The sequence below is a fragment of the Rhea pennata genome (assembly GCF_028389875.1).
Source record: "Rhea pennata isolate bPtePen1 chromosome 35 unlocalized genomic scaffold, bPtePen1.pri SUPER_35_unloc_3, whole genome shotgun sequence".
Lineage (NCBI taxonomy): Eukaryota > Metazoa > Chordata > Aves > Rheiformes > Rheidae > Rhea > Rhea pennata.
Genome location: NW_026907596.1, coordinates 27,588 through 42,651, shown reverse-complemented (window position 1 = coordinate 42,651; position 15,064 = coordinate 27,588). Strand labels below are relative to the sequence as shown.

At 64.7% G+C, this 15,064-nt stretch overlaps 4 protein-coding genes across 13 annotated transcripts in view; 1 reads left to right on the top strand and 3 right to left on the bottom strand.

The window, feature by feature from the left end:
• Positions 1–2,446: 2,446 nt before the first annotated feature.
• On the bottom strand, positions 2,447–3,642 carry ZNHIT2 (zinc finger HIT-type containing 2). The gene is given in 3 exon segments (XM_062600811.1): positions 2,447–2,780; positions 2,782–3,251; positions 3,254–3,642. Coding segments are annotated over 3 exon segments (1,092 nt in total). The 5' UTR covers positions 3,630–3,642; the 3' UTR covers positions 2,447–2,534.
• A 668-nt stretch (positions 3,643–4,310) lies between these two features.
• On the bottom strand, positions 4,311–6,957 carry FAU (FAU ubiquitin like and ribosomal protein S30 fusion). The gene is given in 7 exon segments (XM_062600830.1): positions 4,311–4,486; positions 4,609–4,655; positions 4,657–4,670; positions 4,759–4,818; positions 4,821–4,903; positions 4,997–5,093; positions 6,864–6,957. Coding segments are annotated over 6 exon segments (417 nt in total). The 5' UTR covers positions 5,083–5,093; positions 6,864–6,957; the 3' UTR covers positions 4,311–4,359.
• Positions 6,958–7,009: 52 nt separating this feature from the next.
• MRPL49 (mitochondrial ribosomal protein L49) lies at positions 7,010–9,567 on the top strand. Its single transcript, XM_062600829.1, has 4 exons — positions 7,010–7,107; positions 7,953–8,142; positions 9,097–9,221; positions 9,326–9,567. The coding sequence occupies exons 1-4, from the start codon at positions 7,039–7,041 to the stop codon at positions 9,470–9,472; spliced, it is 531 nt and encodes a 176-aa protein (XP_062456813.1). The 5' UTR covers positions 7,010–7,038; the 3' UTR covers positions 9,473–9,567.
• LOC134154132 (E3 ubiquitin-protein ligase synoviolin-like) overlaps positions 8,819–15,064 on the bottom strand; it is a 26,240-nt gene continuing 19,994 nt past the window's right edge. For 3 of the 10 annotated variants that reach the window (XM_062600820.1, XM_062600821.1, XM_062600823.1), the window contains one exon: positions 13,103–13,275. In XM_062600820.1, the coding sequence (XP_062456804.1) occupies positions 13,192–13,275 (84 nt within the window). In that variant the 3' untranslated portion in view covers positions 13,103–13,191. Of the gene's footprint in view, positions 9,819–9,914; positions 10,036–10,147; positions 10,223–10,366; positions 10,552–13,006; positions 13,276–15,064 lie in introns of those variants that run through there. The other 7 variants (XM_062600814.1, XM_062600815.1, XM_062600818.1 and 4 more) reach the window with 4 other exon arrangements.

Below are 15,064 nucleotides of genomic sequence, written 5' to 3'. Positions count from 1 at the left end.
CACACACCTGGGGCCCTGGACACCTGGGGCCCCTGCGGCCCCACAACCCTGGACCCCTCCGCCCCACACACCTGGGCCCGGACACCTGGCCCCTGCGGCCCAACAACCCTGGACCCCTCCGCCCCACACACCTGGGGCCCGGACACCTGGGCCCCTGCAGCCCCACAACCCTGGACCCCTCCGCCCCACACACCTGGGGCCCGGACACCTGGGCCCCTGCAGCCCCACAACCTGGACCCCTCCGCCCCACACACCTGGGGCCCGGACACCTGGGCCCCTGCGGCGCCCCACAACCCTGGACCCCTCCGCCCCACACACCTGGGCCCTGGACACCTGGGCCCCTCCGCCCCACACACCTAGGCCCCTGCAGCCCACAGCCCCGGACACCTGGGCCCCCACAGCCCCACAACCCCAGGCCCCCACAAGCCTGGACACCTGGGCCCCGAACACCTCGGTCCCTCTGCCCCACACACCTGGGCCTCACACACCTGGGCCCCACCCCCCCACCCCAGCCCCCGGACACCTGGGCCCCACAGCCTGGGCCCCTGCGGCCCCACAACCCCAGGCCCCCACAAGCCTGGACACCTGGGCCCCTCTGCCCCACACACCTGGACCCCAGACACCTGGGCCCCTGCAGCCCCACAGCCCCAAACACCTGGGTCCCTCCGCCCCGGACCCCTGGGCCCCACACACCTGGCTCCCCGGGGGCACCAAGAGCAGCCGCCCCCTCCCCCAATCCCCCCCCCCTCCCTCCCCCCCCGCAGGCCTGAGCCACCCGCTGCCCTATGCGCCGCTGGCGGCGGCGGCGGCGGCGCTGGGGCTGCGAGCGGCCCGGGACGAGCGCCGCTGCCGCCGCCGCTTCGGCCTCGCCTGGGAGCGCTACTGCCGCCGCGTGCCCTACCGCCTGCTGCCCTACGTCTACTGAGCCCGCGGGGGGGGGGGGGGGGGGGAGGGGGGGGCCCAGGCGTCCGGGACATCCCCCCCCCCCCCACAACACACACCCCCCAAAAATAAAACCGGCCGGAGCCACCGCGGCGTCGTCCCGCCGCCCCGCGCGTACCTGCCCGCTCCGAGCTCTGCCCGCGCCGCTCGCTCGCTCCGTTAGCGCTGCCCTCGTTAGTGCTGCCCTCGTTAGCGCTGCGGCCACCGGGGGGGGGGGGGGTTTATTTAGCCCCGGGGGTGGGGGTGGAGAGGAGGGGGACGAGCCCCCCCCCCTCCCCACCCACCCACCCGCCCTGCGCGCGCGCCGAAGGTTCGCGCCCGCTCGGCCGGCCGTCGAGGGTTCCCACCCGCCGGGTCTCGGGGGCTCGTTAGCCTCGCTCCTTAACGAGGAGCGTCCTTCCCCCTTCTGCCCCCCCCCCCCTTTTCAAATTAGGGCTGGGGGGGGGGGTCGTTAGCCCGGCGCCCCAACGAGCGAGTCCTTTTCCGGCGGCGTTTTCCCCGGACGTTCACCAACACACGGCTCCTGTCCCCGACAGCGGCTCGTTAACCCGGTTCGTTAACGAGCAGCTCCGTCCCCAGTCGCTTTTTTTTTTTGGGGGGGGGGGGGGGGGGGGGGCTCGTTAGCCCAGTTCCCCCAATAAGCATCCTCCTTCTCTTCCTCTTCTCCTCAGTGGCCTCTCCCGGACGTTCGTTAGCCCGATTCATCTGCAAGCGGCTTGTTCCCCACCGCTGGTTTTGGGGGCTCGTTAGCCCAGATCCTTAACGAGCGGCTCTGCCTTAACGGGCAGCTCTTCGCCCAGTGCTGATTCTGGGGCCTCGTTAGCCCAATCCCTTAATGAGCAGCTCCTTCCCCAGTTGTTTTTTGGGGGCTCGTTAGCCCAGTCCCTTAATGAGCAGCTCCTTCCCCAGCGGCATTTTGGGGGCTCGTTAGCCCAGTCCCTTAATGAGAAGCTCCTTCCCCAGCTGCATTTTTGGGGCTTCGTTAGCCCAATTCCTCCACAAATGGCAGCATTTTCGGGCTCCTTCCCCAGTTTGTTTTTTGGGGGCTCGTTAGCCCCGTTCCTCAATCACCAGCTCCTTCCCCAGCGGCGTTTTTGGGGCTCGTTAGCCCAATCCCTTAATGAGCAACTCTTCGCCCAGTACTGATTTCTAGGGGTTCATTAGCCCAGTCCCTTAATGAGCAGCTCCTTCCCCACTTGTTTTTTTGGGGGGCTCGTTAGCCCAGTCCCTTAATGAGCAGCTCCTTCCCCACTTGTCTTTTGGGGGGCTCGTTAGCCCAGTCCCTTAATGACCAGCTCCTTCCCATTTGTTTTTTTGGGGGGCTCGTTAGCCCAATCCCTTAATGAGCAACTCTTCGCCCAGTACTGATTTCTAGGGGTTCATTAACCCAGTCCCTTAATGAGCAGCTCCTTCCCCACTTGTTTTTTTTGGGGGGCTCGTTAGCCCAGTCCCTTAATGAGCAGCTCCTTCCCCAGTTGTTTTTTTGGGGGGCTCGTTAGCCCAGTCCCTTAATGAGCAGCTCCTTCCCCAGTTGTTTCTTCGGGCCTCGTTAGCCCGGTTCCTCGGGCTGGCGGCGCCTCCCGCGGGGGCCGTTAATCCAGTTCCTCGACGAGCGGCTTCTTTTCCGGCGGCCTTTTGCCGCCCCACATCCGCTCCAGCCGCCGGCTGACGGCGCTCACCTCGCTCCGGGCCTGCCGGAGCCTCTCGTACTCGGCCTCCGCCTCGGCGGCCAGCAGGCTCAGAGCCTCGGCGTTCTCCCAGCTCCAGGCGAGCAGGAACTCGCACTTCTTCTTGGCGCGGTAAAACCGGCTCCGCTCCTCCTCCTCGGGCACCAGCTTCCCGGCTCTTGCCCAGCAGCCGGGCGAGATGCGAGAGGGCGGCGGCGGCGAAAGCCGGCCGCTCGCCCCGCAGCAGCTGGGCCGCGGCCAGCGCCAGCCCCGCGTCGCCCAGGGGACACGGCGGGTAGCCGCGAGCGGCGACGGCGCCCAGGGCGGCTTGCAGAGCTTCGGCGGTGGAGGCGAAGACCTGCCGGGCTCCCAGGGCGCCGGAGACGTCGAGGGCGGCGGCGGGCACCTCGGGCAGCAGCTCGTCGTCGCCGTTGTGCAGGGCCAGGGCGAAGGCGTAGCCGCAGAGCGCGTTGGGCACCTGGAAGCGCAGCAGGGGCGAGGGCGGCCGGCAGCAGAGCGAGCGCAGCGGCGGCACGGCGGCGGGCGGCGCGGGGCCTTCGTCTCCCTCCTCCTCCTCCTCCTCCTGCTCTTCCCCTTCTCCTCGCCCCGGGGGCTCCCCCAGCTCCTCCACCAGCCGCCGCGGCGGCTCCGCCGCCACCACCACGGTCTCCAGGGCGGCACCAAGGCGGCCACGTCGCCGCTGGCCACGAGGCGCTGGAAAGCGGCTCGTTCCTGCGGGCTGAGGCGCTCCCAGAGGCCGCGGCCTAGCGGCTCCGCCTCATCCCCGGCCTCGCGTAGCCTCCTCAGAGCGGCGTCCAGGCGGGCGCGGCCGGCGGGGGGGCCGCGGCCGCGCTCGGCCTCCAGCGCCTGCAGGACCTGCTGCCGGTAGAAGGCCTCGGCGCAGCCGCCGTGGCCCCGGTAGCAGGGCAGGGAGCAGAGGCGGCGGTTGCAGCGCGGGCAGGTGTAAGGAGCCGCCGCGGCGCCGCACAGGCCGCACGGAGCCGCCGCCATCGCCGCCATCTTAGGCGCCGCCGTCTTCCTCACAGCGCCCGGCTCCTTCCGGTCGCGCTTCGGGTCCTTCCGGTCGCGCTTCGGCGCCTCTCGGCAGCGCTCGGCTCCTTCCGTCGCCCCTCGGGAGCGCTCGGCTCGGCCGGCCCCCGCCCCCCCCCGCGAACGTTCGGCCCTTTCCGTCGCCCCTCGGGAGCGCTCGGCTCGGCCGGCCACGCCCCCCCCCCCGCGAACGTTCGGCCCTTTCCGTCGCCCTTCGGGAGCGCTCGGCTCGGCCGGCCACGCCCCCTCCCTCGATGCTCCGCCCCTTCCCCGGCGCCGCTCGGCTTCTTCCGCCACCGCTCGGCTCTTTCCGCCCCTTCGCCATGCGCAGCCTCCTCCGCACGCGTGCAAACCGCCGCGCGCGTCAATTAGCGCTAATTAACGCCCTCCCGCGAGCCACCCACCCCCACAGGACCCCCACGGGACCCCCACACTCTCCCTGCAGCCACGAACCCCCCCCCTCAATCCGAGGTGGAAGCAGAGCCGGCTTTAACACAACTTTTAACACCCAGCCCCATTTTTTAACACTTTGAGGCTCAAAAAAACCCCCAAATATCTGGGCAAAAACACACCCAGATGGGGGAAAGGGGGTGTTAACCCCCCTCTCAGCACCCCCCCCCACACCCCCCAGAAGGATCGGGGCTCCCGGCGGGGTGTTTCCAGTGCCGTTTATTGAGGCCAGGGCGGAGCGGGGGGCGATTTAGGAGTTGGCGTTGGGGCCCTTCTTCTTGCCGAAGCCCGGCACGATGTTGACGAAGCGGCGGTTGTACTGCATGCGCCGCTTGGCCCGGCCCGTCTTCTTCTTCTTCTTCTCCTGCTTAGGCCACCTGCGCGGGGGACGCGGGACGCGCACGAGCTCAGCGGCGCTCGCCCCGACCCGAGTTTTGCGCCGTCCCATCCCAAAAATAAGAGGAGGAACGCGGAGCCCCGGGTTGTCCCCGTCGCTCACATCACCTTCGGGGTCTGACCCCTCACTTTGCCGGCACGGGCCAAGGAAACCGTGGACTTTACCTGCGCGGGGAAGCGGAAACGACACGTGTGTTGAAGCCGGCCGGCTCGTTAGGCTTAGGCGGTTAACGAGGGCAGCCGCCGTACTCACCCCCCAGCACGCGGGCGGCCACCTCCACGGTGGAGAACTCGGCCAGGCGGCTCTGCCCACGACGGCGTCGTCCTCCAAGGGGGCCCCGGCGAAGAGCAGCACCTGGTCCTGCGGCGCGATGCCCTCCAAGGCGGCCCACGCGCGCCTGCCGGGACGCGGGCGCCAGCGTCACCCCCGAGGGCGACGAGAGACCCCCCCACACACACCCCTCTCCAAATCCCAAACGCCCTCCTCCCGCGGGGCGCTCACCTTGAGCTGGGCGACGGTCTCATCGCCGGAGACCTCGAGGGCGTGCAACTTCTGCGCGCGGACGAAGAGCTGCATGGTGCCGAAGGCTGCGGCGGGGCGGAGAGGGGCTCAGCGCCGCCCCGCTCCCAGAGGTTGCGTCGTCGTCAACCCCCCCCCCCAAAAAAAAAAAAAAAAAAAAAAAAACAGAAAAGGAGCCGGCGAACGGCTTCCCCGCTCCGCTTCTGACTCCTCTCGGCAGCTCTCGGAAGGCTCCGGTCGAGCTCTCGCTGCCTCAGCCGCCGGAGCGCGTTTCGGCAGCTCTGCGCCTGCTCCTTTCCCCCAAAAGGGACTTTGCACCCCAGCCGGGTGCTGAACGCGGAGGCCGGCGGTGGCGGCAGCAACCCCAGGGTGCCCCTCCGAGGTGTGTGTGTGTGGGGGGGATGGACGGACGAGTCCCCTCCGGCACCTCAAGGAGTCACCCCGCGGCTTCCCAGATGCCTCCCCAAATCCTCCAGCACCTTCCAGGCCTCTCTCGTCCCCCTCCCAGGCTGCCCCAAAGCCTCAAAGCTCCCCTCTAGATTCCTCCCAGCTCCCTCGTCAGCACCCCAGGCCTCAGAGACTCCCTAAATCCTCCATGCTCGCTCCCAAGCCCCCCTCCCAGCCATCACAGCCCCCCCCTCAGTCACAAGGGCCCCCCTAAACCTACAGCCCTCCCAAAAGCCCCCTAATACACGGCTATAGACAGCTTTAGGCTCCTCAGACTCCCAGCCCACACAGCTACCCCCAAAGCCTCTCACACCCCAGCCCCCAAAAGGCTCCCCAGGCCTTTCAACCCCCCCAAAGCCCTTTGAGGCTCCCCAAAAGGCTCCTCTGGGCCTCTCACACCCCCCAGAAGCCCCTTCAAGGCCCCCCAAAAGGCTCCTCTGGGCCTGTCACACCCACAAAAGCCACCCGAGGCCCCCCCAAAAGGCTCCTTCAGGCCTCTCACACCCCCCAGAAGCCCCTTCAAGGCCCCCCAAAAGGCTCCTCTGGGCCTGTCACACCCACAAAAGCCACCCGAGCCCCCCAAAAGGCTCCTCCGGGCCTCTCACACCCCCAAAAGCCCCTTCAAGGCCCCCCAAAAGGCTCCTCTGGGCCTGTCACACCCTCAAAAGCCCCTCGAGCCCCCTCAGAGGCTCCTCCGGGCCTCTCACACCCCCAAAAGCCCCTCGAGCCCCCTCAGAGGCTCCTCCGGGCCTCTCACACCCCCAAAAGCCCCTCGAGCCCCCCCCTCACACCCCAAAAGCCCTCGAGCCCCCTCAGAGGCTCCTCCGGGCCTCTCACACCCCCAAAAGCCCCTCGAGCCCCCCCTCACACCCCCAAAAGCCCCTCGAGCCCCCTCAGAGGCTCCTCCAGGCCTCTCACACCCCCAAAAGCCCCAAAAGCCCCCTCAGAGGCTCCTCCAGGCCTTTCACATGCCCGGAGGCCCCTTGAAACCGCCCCCAAAAGGCTCCTCTGGGCCTGTCACACCCTCAAAAGCCCCTCGAGCCCCCTCAGAGGCTCCTCCGGGCCTCTCACACCCCCAAAAGCCCCTCGAGCCCCCCCCCTCACACCCCCAAAAGCCCCTCGAGCCCCCTCAGAGGCTCCTCCAGGCCTCTCACACCCCCAAAAGCCCCTCGAGCCCCCTCAGAGCTCCTCCAGGCCTCTCACACACCCCCAAAAGCCCCTCGAGCCCCCTCAGAGGCTCCTCCAGGCCTTTCACATGCCCGGAGGCCCCTTGAAAACCGCCCCCAAAAGGCTCTTCCGGGCCTCTCCCACACCCCAAAGCCCCTCGGGGCCCCTAAGAGCCTTCGCCCGGGGCCCCCGGGGCCCCGCGGCCGCCCCCGCTCCCGCCTCACCTCAGCGCCGCCACACAAGATGGAGCCGCGAAGCGCCGCGGAGAGGGCGGCGCCGCGCATGCGCGCGCCCCTTATACCGCGCGGCGCGTCACGCACGCACGGTGGTGACCGTAGCCACGGCGGTGACGCAAGCGCGTCGCCGTGACGCCGCTCCCAGGGTGCTTCGCGGCGCGAGATGGCGGCGCTGGTGCTGGGCCGGCGGCTGGCGGCGCTGGGCCTCGCGGGGGGGAGGCGCCTGGGGCAGGTACCGGGGTATGGGGCGAGCTATGGGGCGAGCTATGGGGCGAGCTCCGGTAGAGCCGAGCTTGGGGGGCTCCTGAGGGGACTTGGGGGGCGGGGGGGGAGCTATGGGGCGAGCTCCCGGTAAGAGCCGAGCTTGGGGGGCTCCTGAGGGGACTTGGGGGGCGGGGGGGGAGCTATGGGGCGAGCTCCCGGTAGCGCGAGCTTGGGGGGCTCCTGAGGGGACTTGGGGGGCGGGGGGGGAGCTATGGGCGAGCTCCCGGTAGAGCCGAGCTTGGGGGGCTCCTGAGGGGACTTGGGGGGCGGGGGGGGAGCTATGGGGCGAGCTCCCGGTAGAGCCGAGCTTGGGGGGCTCCTGAGGGGACTTGGGGGGCGGGGGGGGAGCTATGGGGATTGGGGGGGGGCTGCTGGGGGGGGTGGTGTGGGGGAAGCTTGGGGGGGGCTGCTGGGGGGGGCGGTGTGGGGGAAGCTTGGGGGGGGCTGCTGGGGGGGGCGGTGTGGGGGAAGCTTGGGGGGGGCTGCTGGGGGGGGCGGTGTGGGGGGAGCTTGGGGGGGGGCTGCTGGGGGGGGCGGTGTGGGGGAAGCTTGGGGGGGCTGCTGGGGGGGCGGTGTGGGGGAAGCTTGGGGGGGGGCTGCTGGGGGGGGGCGGTGTGGGGGAAGCTTGGGGGGGGCTCTAGGGGAATTTGAGGTCTCCCGGGGGGGCGGAATTGAGGTTGAGGGGATGGAGAGAAACTTGGGGGGCTGGGAGGGGGGGGAAGGAACTTGGGGGGGCTGCTGGGGGGGGGCAGCGTGGGGGTCTTGGGGGGTGGGGGAGCAACCGCAGCCTCGCCCCGCCCCCCCCCCCCCCAGAGCCCCCCGGGGGCCCCGGCCGTGCCCGAGCCCCCCCCCGAGAGCCCCCCCGAGCCCGGCTACCCCGGCGTCGTGGAGTCCGCGGCCGAGTACGCCGCCTTCGTGGAGCGCCTGCTGCCCCCCACCCGCGTCCCCGCGCCCCCCGAGCACCCGTCGTACCCCACGCCCTCGGGCTGGAGCCCCCCCCGAGGTAAACGGCCTAAACCCCCCCCCCCCCCCCCCCCCCCCGTGAAGTAAAAAGGGGAGGAAAAAAAAAAAACCCAGTTCAATAGTCCATTTTTTGAGCCCCGCGCGTTAAAAAGGCGGCGGGGGGGGGGGGGGACGACGCAGTTTTTTGGCTTAGATCCCTATGCAAAGCCGAGGAAAATATAAAAAATGGGTTAAATACCCCGTTTTCGGAGGCTGGACCCCCCCCCCCCATGAGATAAAGAGGGGTGGAAAGGGGTTTAAACCCCCCCCCCGCCCCAAAATAAACAGGGATAAAACCAGCCCCCAACAGCCTAACGCGTTGCAGCTACAATTTCCCAGGAGGAAGGGAAAAAAAAAGGGGGGGGGGTAAAAAGGGGGGTAAACAGCCCCGTTTTTTGGGACTGGAGCCCCCCCCCCCCCCCCAAAGTAAAGAGGAGCAAGAAACGGTTCAAAAAAAGAAAAAAAAGCAAAATGCTCTCTTTGGACTGGCATCGCCCCTGAGCTAAAAAACAGGAAGGAGGAAAAAAAAATCAGGTTTAATAGCTGTTTTTTTTTTTGCTCGTTTGTTTGTTCTGGAGCCTTCCCGCGAGGCTAAAGCGGGTAGAAACAGGCCAAACGCGCGAGTTTGCGGGCCAAAATCCCCCCCCACCCCCCCCCCCCCGAGGCAGGGAAAGGGGTAAAAACGGGTAAACACCCGTTATTTTTTTTCGCGCGGGACTCCGCTGGAAAGCAAAAAAAAGGGGTAAAAAAGAAAAAAAAAAAGAATAAACACTCTGCTGCCTCAGGTAAAAACGGGGTCGAAACCCCCCCAAATACCCCCCGGGAGGGGGGAGCAGCACCGCGATGGGGGTTATTCACCCCCCCCGGCGGCCGCTTCGTGCCCCCTCTGAAGCTTTTTTTGGTTGTTTTTGGTGTTTTTTTCTTTTTTTCCCCCTCTCCCCGCGGGCCCGGCCAGACCCGCCGCCCGCCCTGCCCTACTTCGTGCGCCGCTCCCGCATGCACAACGTCCCCGTCTACCGCCAGCTCACCAAGGGCAACCGCAAGATGACGGTGATCCGGAAAATCGAGGGGGATATCTGGGTAAGCGGCGGCGGGGAAAATAATAAATAATAATAAAAAAGAGGGCGGGGGGGGGGGGGGAAAAAAAAAAGGGGGGGGGGTTTTCTGACGGCTCCTTTCGCCAGGCGCTGGAGGGGGAGCTCAAGGCCTTCCTGGCCCCGCTCGCCGGGCGCCAGCCCCTCACGCAAGTCAACGAACTCACCGGCACCCTCCGCATCAAGGGCCACTTCGACGGCGAGGTGAGAGCGTGGCTGCTGCAGAAAGGCTTTTAAAGGAGTTAAAAGCCGCCGCCGGGGACACGCTTATTATTATTTTTTTCCCAGCCGCGTCCCTGTTTTATTTACACGACACCACAGGAAAAAAAAAATAAATGTACAGAAACAGTTTACAAAATAAAATAAAATAAAAAACACGGAAAAAAAAAAAAATAACGAGGAGGCGGGTGGCGGGAGGGTGAGGGGGGAGGAAAACAAACAAACAAACAAAAAAAAAAAAAAAAAAACCCCAATAAATCTTTCTCCGGGGCCGAGGCGGGGTCGAAGCCGGCGGCGCTCAGCTCTGCGAGTAGTACTGGCTGTAATTCCACGGCGTCTGGTAGCTGTAAGCGCCGTAGTTTTGCTGTGGGGAGGGGACACGGGAGGGGCGTTACGGGGGTTGGGAAGGGGGCCCAGGCGTCCTGCCCCTCCCCCCCCCCCCCCTCCCAGCGCCGCTCACCTGGTACCAGTAGTTATAAGCCGCCGGGTTGTTCATGTCCCCCCCCATGGCGAGGCTCATGGGGCCCAGGAGGCCGCCGGCGTCGTCGGGCCGCAGCCGCTTGTCGTCGGGCTCGTCGCCGCTGGGAAGAAAGCGGGGGGGGGGGGGGGGGGGGGGGAAGAAACAAAAAATAATAAAATAAATGGAAAAACGGGTTTTGGCAGCGGCAGCGCCGCTTTCCCGCCCGCCCTCACCCGTTTTCCAGGGCCCTCTTGCGCGTGGCGTGGTGCTTGAGGAATTTCTGGTGCTCGTCGTAAGCCGTCAGGAGGCTGCGGGAGGAGAAGGGAAAAGGGGGGAAAGAAAAAAAAAAAAAAAAGAGCTGAGGGCCGGGAAAAAGGATCCGGCGGCTCCGCTTCCCTCCCTGCCCTTTTATTATGTATTTTTTTTTTTTCCCCCTCCTTTTTTTTTCCAACCTGTGGATGCTGGAGCCGAAATCCTCGAGGAACTCGACGCGGCGCTGCGAGAAGACGATCTTGGTCTCGTCGGGCAGCCCGCTGCTCAGCGCCCGCTCGAAGCAGCTCATGGTGTTGCCCTCGTTCTGCCGCACGTCGGCGCTGAACTCCATCTCCAGGAGGTTGGCGTAGAGCCGGGCGTTCTCCTGCGCCCGCCGGAGGTTGGGGGGGGGGGGGGGGGGGGGGAAGAGGGGAAGAGGGGAGGAAAAAAAAAAATAAAAACAACCCCGCCGCCACCCCCCCCCCCCCCGAAAATCCCCCGCCGTCAGATTGAGGACGAGGGAAACACCCAAAGAGGAGGTTGGGGGGGGGGGGGGGAGGAACCTCAAGAGGGTTTGTAGGACCCCCCAAAAAGGGGCTGTGGGGCATCTAGAGGGTTTATAGGCCCCCCCAGGAACAGCTTGTGGGGGGGGGGGGGCTAGAGTGGGGCTTATAGAGCCCCCCAGAAGAGGTTGGGGGCCTCAAGGGGGTTTAGAGGGCCCCCCCCCCCAAAAGAGGTTGGGGGGGCCTCAAGGGGGTTTAGAGGCCCCCCCCCCAAAAGAGGTTGGGGGGGCCTCAAGAGGGTTTAGAGGCCCCCCCCCCAAAAAAGAGGTTGGGGGCCTCAAGGGGGTTTAAAGGGCCCCCCCCCCAAAAAAGAGGTTGGGGGCCTCAAGGGGGTTTAAAGGGCCCCCCCAAAAAGAGGTTGGGGGCCTCAAGGGGGTTTAGAGGGCCCCTCCAAAAAGAGGTTGGGGGCCTCAAGAGGGTTTAGAGGCCCCCCCCAAAAGATGTTGGGGGCCTGAAGAGGGTTTAGAGGGCCCCCTCAAAAAGAGGTTGGGGGCCCTCAAGGGGGTTTTAGAGGCCCCCCCCCCCAAAAGAGGTTGGGGGCCTCAAGGGGGTTTAGAGGGCCCCCCCCCAAAAGAGGTTGGGGGCCTCAAGGGGGTTTAGAGGGCCCCCCCCAAAAGAGGTTGGGGGCCTGAAGAGGGTTTAGAGGGCCCCCCCCAAAAGAGGTTGGGGGGGCCTCAAGGGGGTTTAGAGGGCCCCCCCAAAAGAGGTTGGGGGCTTTAAGGGGGGTTTAGAGGGCCCCCCCAAAAAGGGCTGTGGGGCATCTATAGGGTTTATTGGACCCCCCCCCCAAAAAAAAGGAGTTGTGGAGCCTCAAAAGGATTCATTGGAGCCCCCAAAGAAGCTGTGGGGCATCTATAGGGCTCCCAAAACACGTTGTGGGGCCTCCAGAGGGTTTGTAGGACCCTAAAAAAGAACCGTGGGGCATCTATAGGACCCCCAAAAGGGGGTTGTGGGGCCACAAGAGGGTGTGTAAGACCCCCAAAAGGGGCTGCGGGGCCTCAAGAGGGTCTATGGTGCCCCAGAAGAGGTGGTTGTGGGGTCTCAGGCGGGATTTGGAGAGCCCCAACCGAGTCTGCGCGGTCCCGAACGAGAATTAAGAGACCCTGCGCGAGGTCTACGGGGCCCCGATTGGGATTTACGGAGCCCAAATGGGGCCTCTGGGGCCTCAAAGGGGGTTCGTGGGGCCACGAGCCGGATTTCTTGAGCCCGCGGGGCTCCGTGCGGTGATTTATAAAGCCCCAGCGGGCTCCACGGGGCTCAAAGCGGGATTTTTTTTTTACTGTTCCAGCAGGGTCTCGAGCACCCGGAGCAGCAGTTAGAGAGCTCTAACACGTCTGCAAAGGCTCTGGGGGGGCATCGCAGCGCCCGAGCGGGGTTTATATAGCCCCAAACGCGGGCAGCGGCGCTCCAAGCCGCGGTCAGAAAACCCCAGCGGGGTCTGTGGAGCCCAAAAGGGGGTTTTTAGAACCTCAGATGGGGTCTGTGGGGCCGCAAAAGGCTTTTTTTAGAGCCCCGGCACCATCTTTGGGGCCCCAAACAGGATTTATAGAGCCCAGAGAGAGCTTTAGAGCGCCCCAAATGGGGTTTGTGGGGTCTAGAAATGGGAGTTTAGAGCCTCAAGCGGCATTTGTGGGGCCCAAGAGTTTTTAAGAGCCTCAAATGGCATTTTCGGGGCCTAAAGGGAGTTTTTAGAGCCCCAAATGGAGTTTATAGAACCTGAAACGGGGTCTCTGGGGCCCAAAGGGGGTCTATAGAGCCCCACGAGAGGTTTATGTAGCCTAAAACGGGGTCTGCAGGGCCCAAAGGGGGGTCTTAGAGCCCCAAATGGGGTTTATGGAGCCCCAAATGGGGTCCGTGGGGCCCAAAGGGAATTTTTAGAGCCCCAAATGGGACTTACAGAGCCTAAAACGGGCTCTGCGGGGCCCAAAGCGGGGTCTTACCGAGCCCCAAAGAGAGTTTACGGAGCCCCAAATGGGGTCTGTGGGGCTGAAAGAGGGTCTATAGAGCCCCAAATGGGGTCTGTGGGGCTGAAAGAGGGTCTATAGAGCCCCAAATGGGGTCTGTGGGGCCGAAAGAGCCACTTATAACACGCCAGCAGCTTCTTTGAGCCCCCCAAATGGCTCCCGACCTCGTCTCCGGGGCCCCGAGACCGAGCAGGAGCCGAAACCGCCTCCGGCGTGGCCACCCAAAAAAAAAAAAAAAAAAAAAGGAAAAAAAAAAAAAAATCCCACCGAAATAAAAAGAAATAAAACCAAGCCGCGAGCCTCGCCGCCTCACCGGGTCTTTCTCCAGCGCTTCCACCAGGACCTTGCGGGCTTTGATGAGGTTCTTCTGCACCTTGAAGACCTGGCGGGCGAGCTTGATGGCGTAGAAGGAGGCGAGGGGCAGCCCCTCGTTGGCGAGCATGGCCTCCTGCAGCAGCGCCTCGGCCTCCTCCAGGTTGCCCTGCCGCCGCTCGAGGCTCACGCGGCGCAGCCGCACCATGGCCAGGCCCGGCACCACCTCCTCGAAGCAGCGCAGGATGCGGCGCGCTTCCTCCAGGTTCCCTGCGGGCAAGTCGAGACGCCGGCTCGGTCCTCGGCGGCGCGACGGCGACCGGTATCGGTGGCGGCGGCGGCGGCACCGCCGCGCGCGCGTCCCCTCCCCGCCGACGACGGGGCCGGAGGACGCGGTTCGGGGGCTTAATAACGGGGTTCGGGGGATCGCCGTCATCTCAAACGGCCGGAAACGCGCAACCGTGGCGTCTCTGGATGCCTCCGTGGTGGCACCGCGCGAGTCTCCTTCCCCCAACGGGGCTAAAGGACGCGTTCTGGGGCTAAATAAATGGATTTAGGGATCGCCGTCATCTCAAACGGCCGGAAACGCACAATTGTGGCGTCCCTGGATGCCTCCGTGGTGGCACCGCGCGAGTCTCCTTCCCCCAACGGGGCTAAAGGACACGTTCTGGGGCTAAATAGATGGATTTAGGGATCGCCGTCATCTCAAACAACCACAAACGCGCAACCGTGGCGTCTCTGGATGCCTCCGTGGTGGCACCACGCGAGTCTCCTTCCACCAACGGGGCTAAAGGACGCGTTTTGGGGCTAAACAGATGGATTTAGGGATTGCCGTCACCTCAAACAACCACAAACGCACAATCGTGGCGTCCCTGGATGCCTCCGTGGTGTCACCACGCAAGTCTCCTTCCACCACCAAGGCCAACGGGGCTAAAGGACGCGTTTTGGGGCTAAACAGATGGATTTAGGGATTGCCGTCACCTCAAACAGCTAGAAGCACGCATCTGTGGCATCTCTGGATGCCTCCGTGGTGGCACCGCGCGAGTCTCCTTCCCCCAACGGGGCTAAAGGACGCGTTCTGGGGCTAAATAAATGGATTTAGGGATCGCCGTCACCTCAAACGACCACAAACGCGCAACCGTGGCGTCTCTGGATGCCTCCGTGGTGTCACCACGCAAGTCTCCTTCCACCACCGAGGCCAAAGGATGCGTTTTGGGGCTAAACAGATGGATTTAGGGATTGCCGTCACCTCAAACAGCTAGAAGCACGCAACTGTGGCATCTCTGGATGCCTCCGTGGTGGCACCGCGCGAGTCTCCTTCCCCCAACGGGGCTAAAGGACACGTTCTGGGGCTAAATAAATGGATTTAGGGATCGCTGTCACCTCAAACAACCACAAACGCGCAACCGTGGCGTCTCTGGATGCCTCCATGGTGGCACCGCGCGAGTCTCCTTCCACCAACGGGGCTAAAGGACGCGTTTTGGGGCTAAACAGATGGATTTAGGGATCGCTGTCATCTCAAACGGCCAGAAATGCGCAATCGTGGCGTCCCTGGATGCCTCCGTGGTGTCACCACGCGAGTCTCCTTCCACCACCGAGGCCAACGGGGCTAAAGGACGCGTTTTGGGGCTAAACAGATGGATTTAGGGATCGCCGTCACCTCAAACAGCTAGAAGCACGCAACCGTGGCGTCTCTGGATGCCTCCGTGGTGGCACCACGCGAGTCTCCTTCTGCCAATGGGGCTAAAGGACGCGTTTTGGGGCTAAACAGATGGATTTAGCGATCACCATCATCTTAAATGACCAGAAATGCGCAATCGTGGTGTTTCTGGACGCCTTGGTGATGACGGCACACGTCTCCTCCCGCAAATAAGGCTGAAGGACATATTTTGGGGCTAAATAGATGGATTTAGGGATCACCATCATCTTAAATGTCCAGAAATACGCAATCGTGGCGTCTCTGGACGCCTTGGTGATGACGGCACACGTCTCCTCCTGCAAATAAGGCTGAAGGAAACGTTTTTGGGGCTAAACAAAGGGGTTTGGGGACCAGCGACAA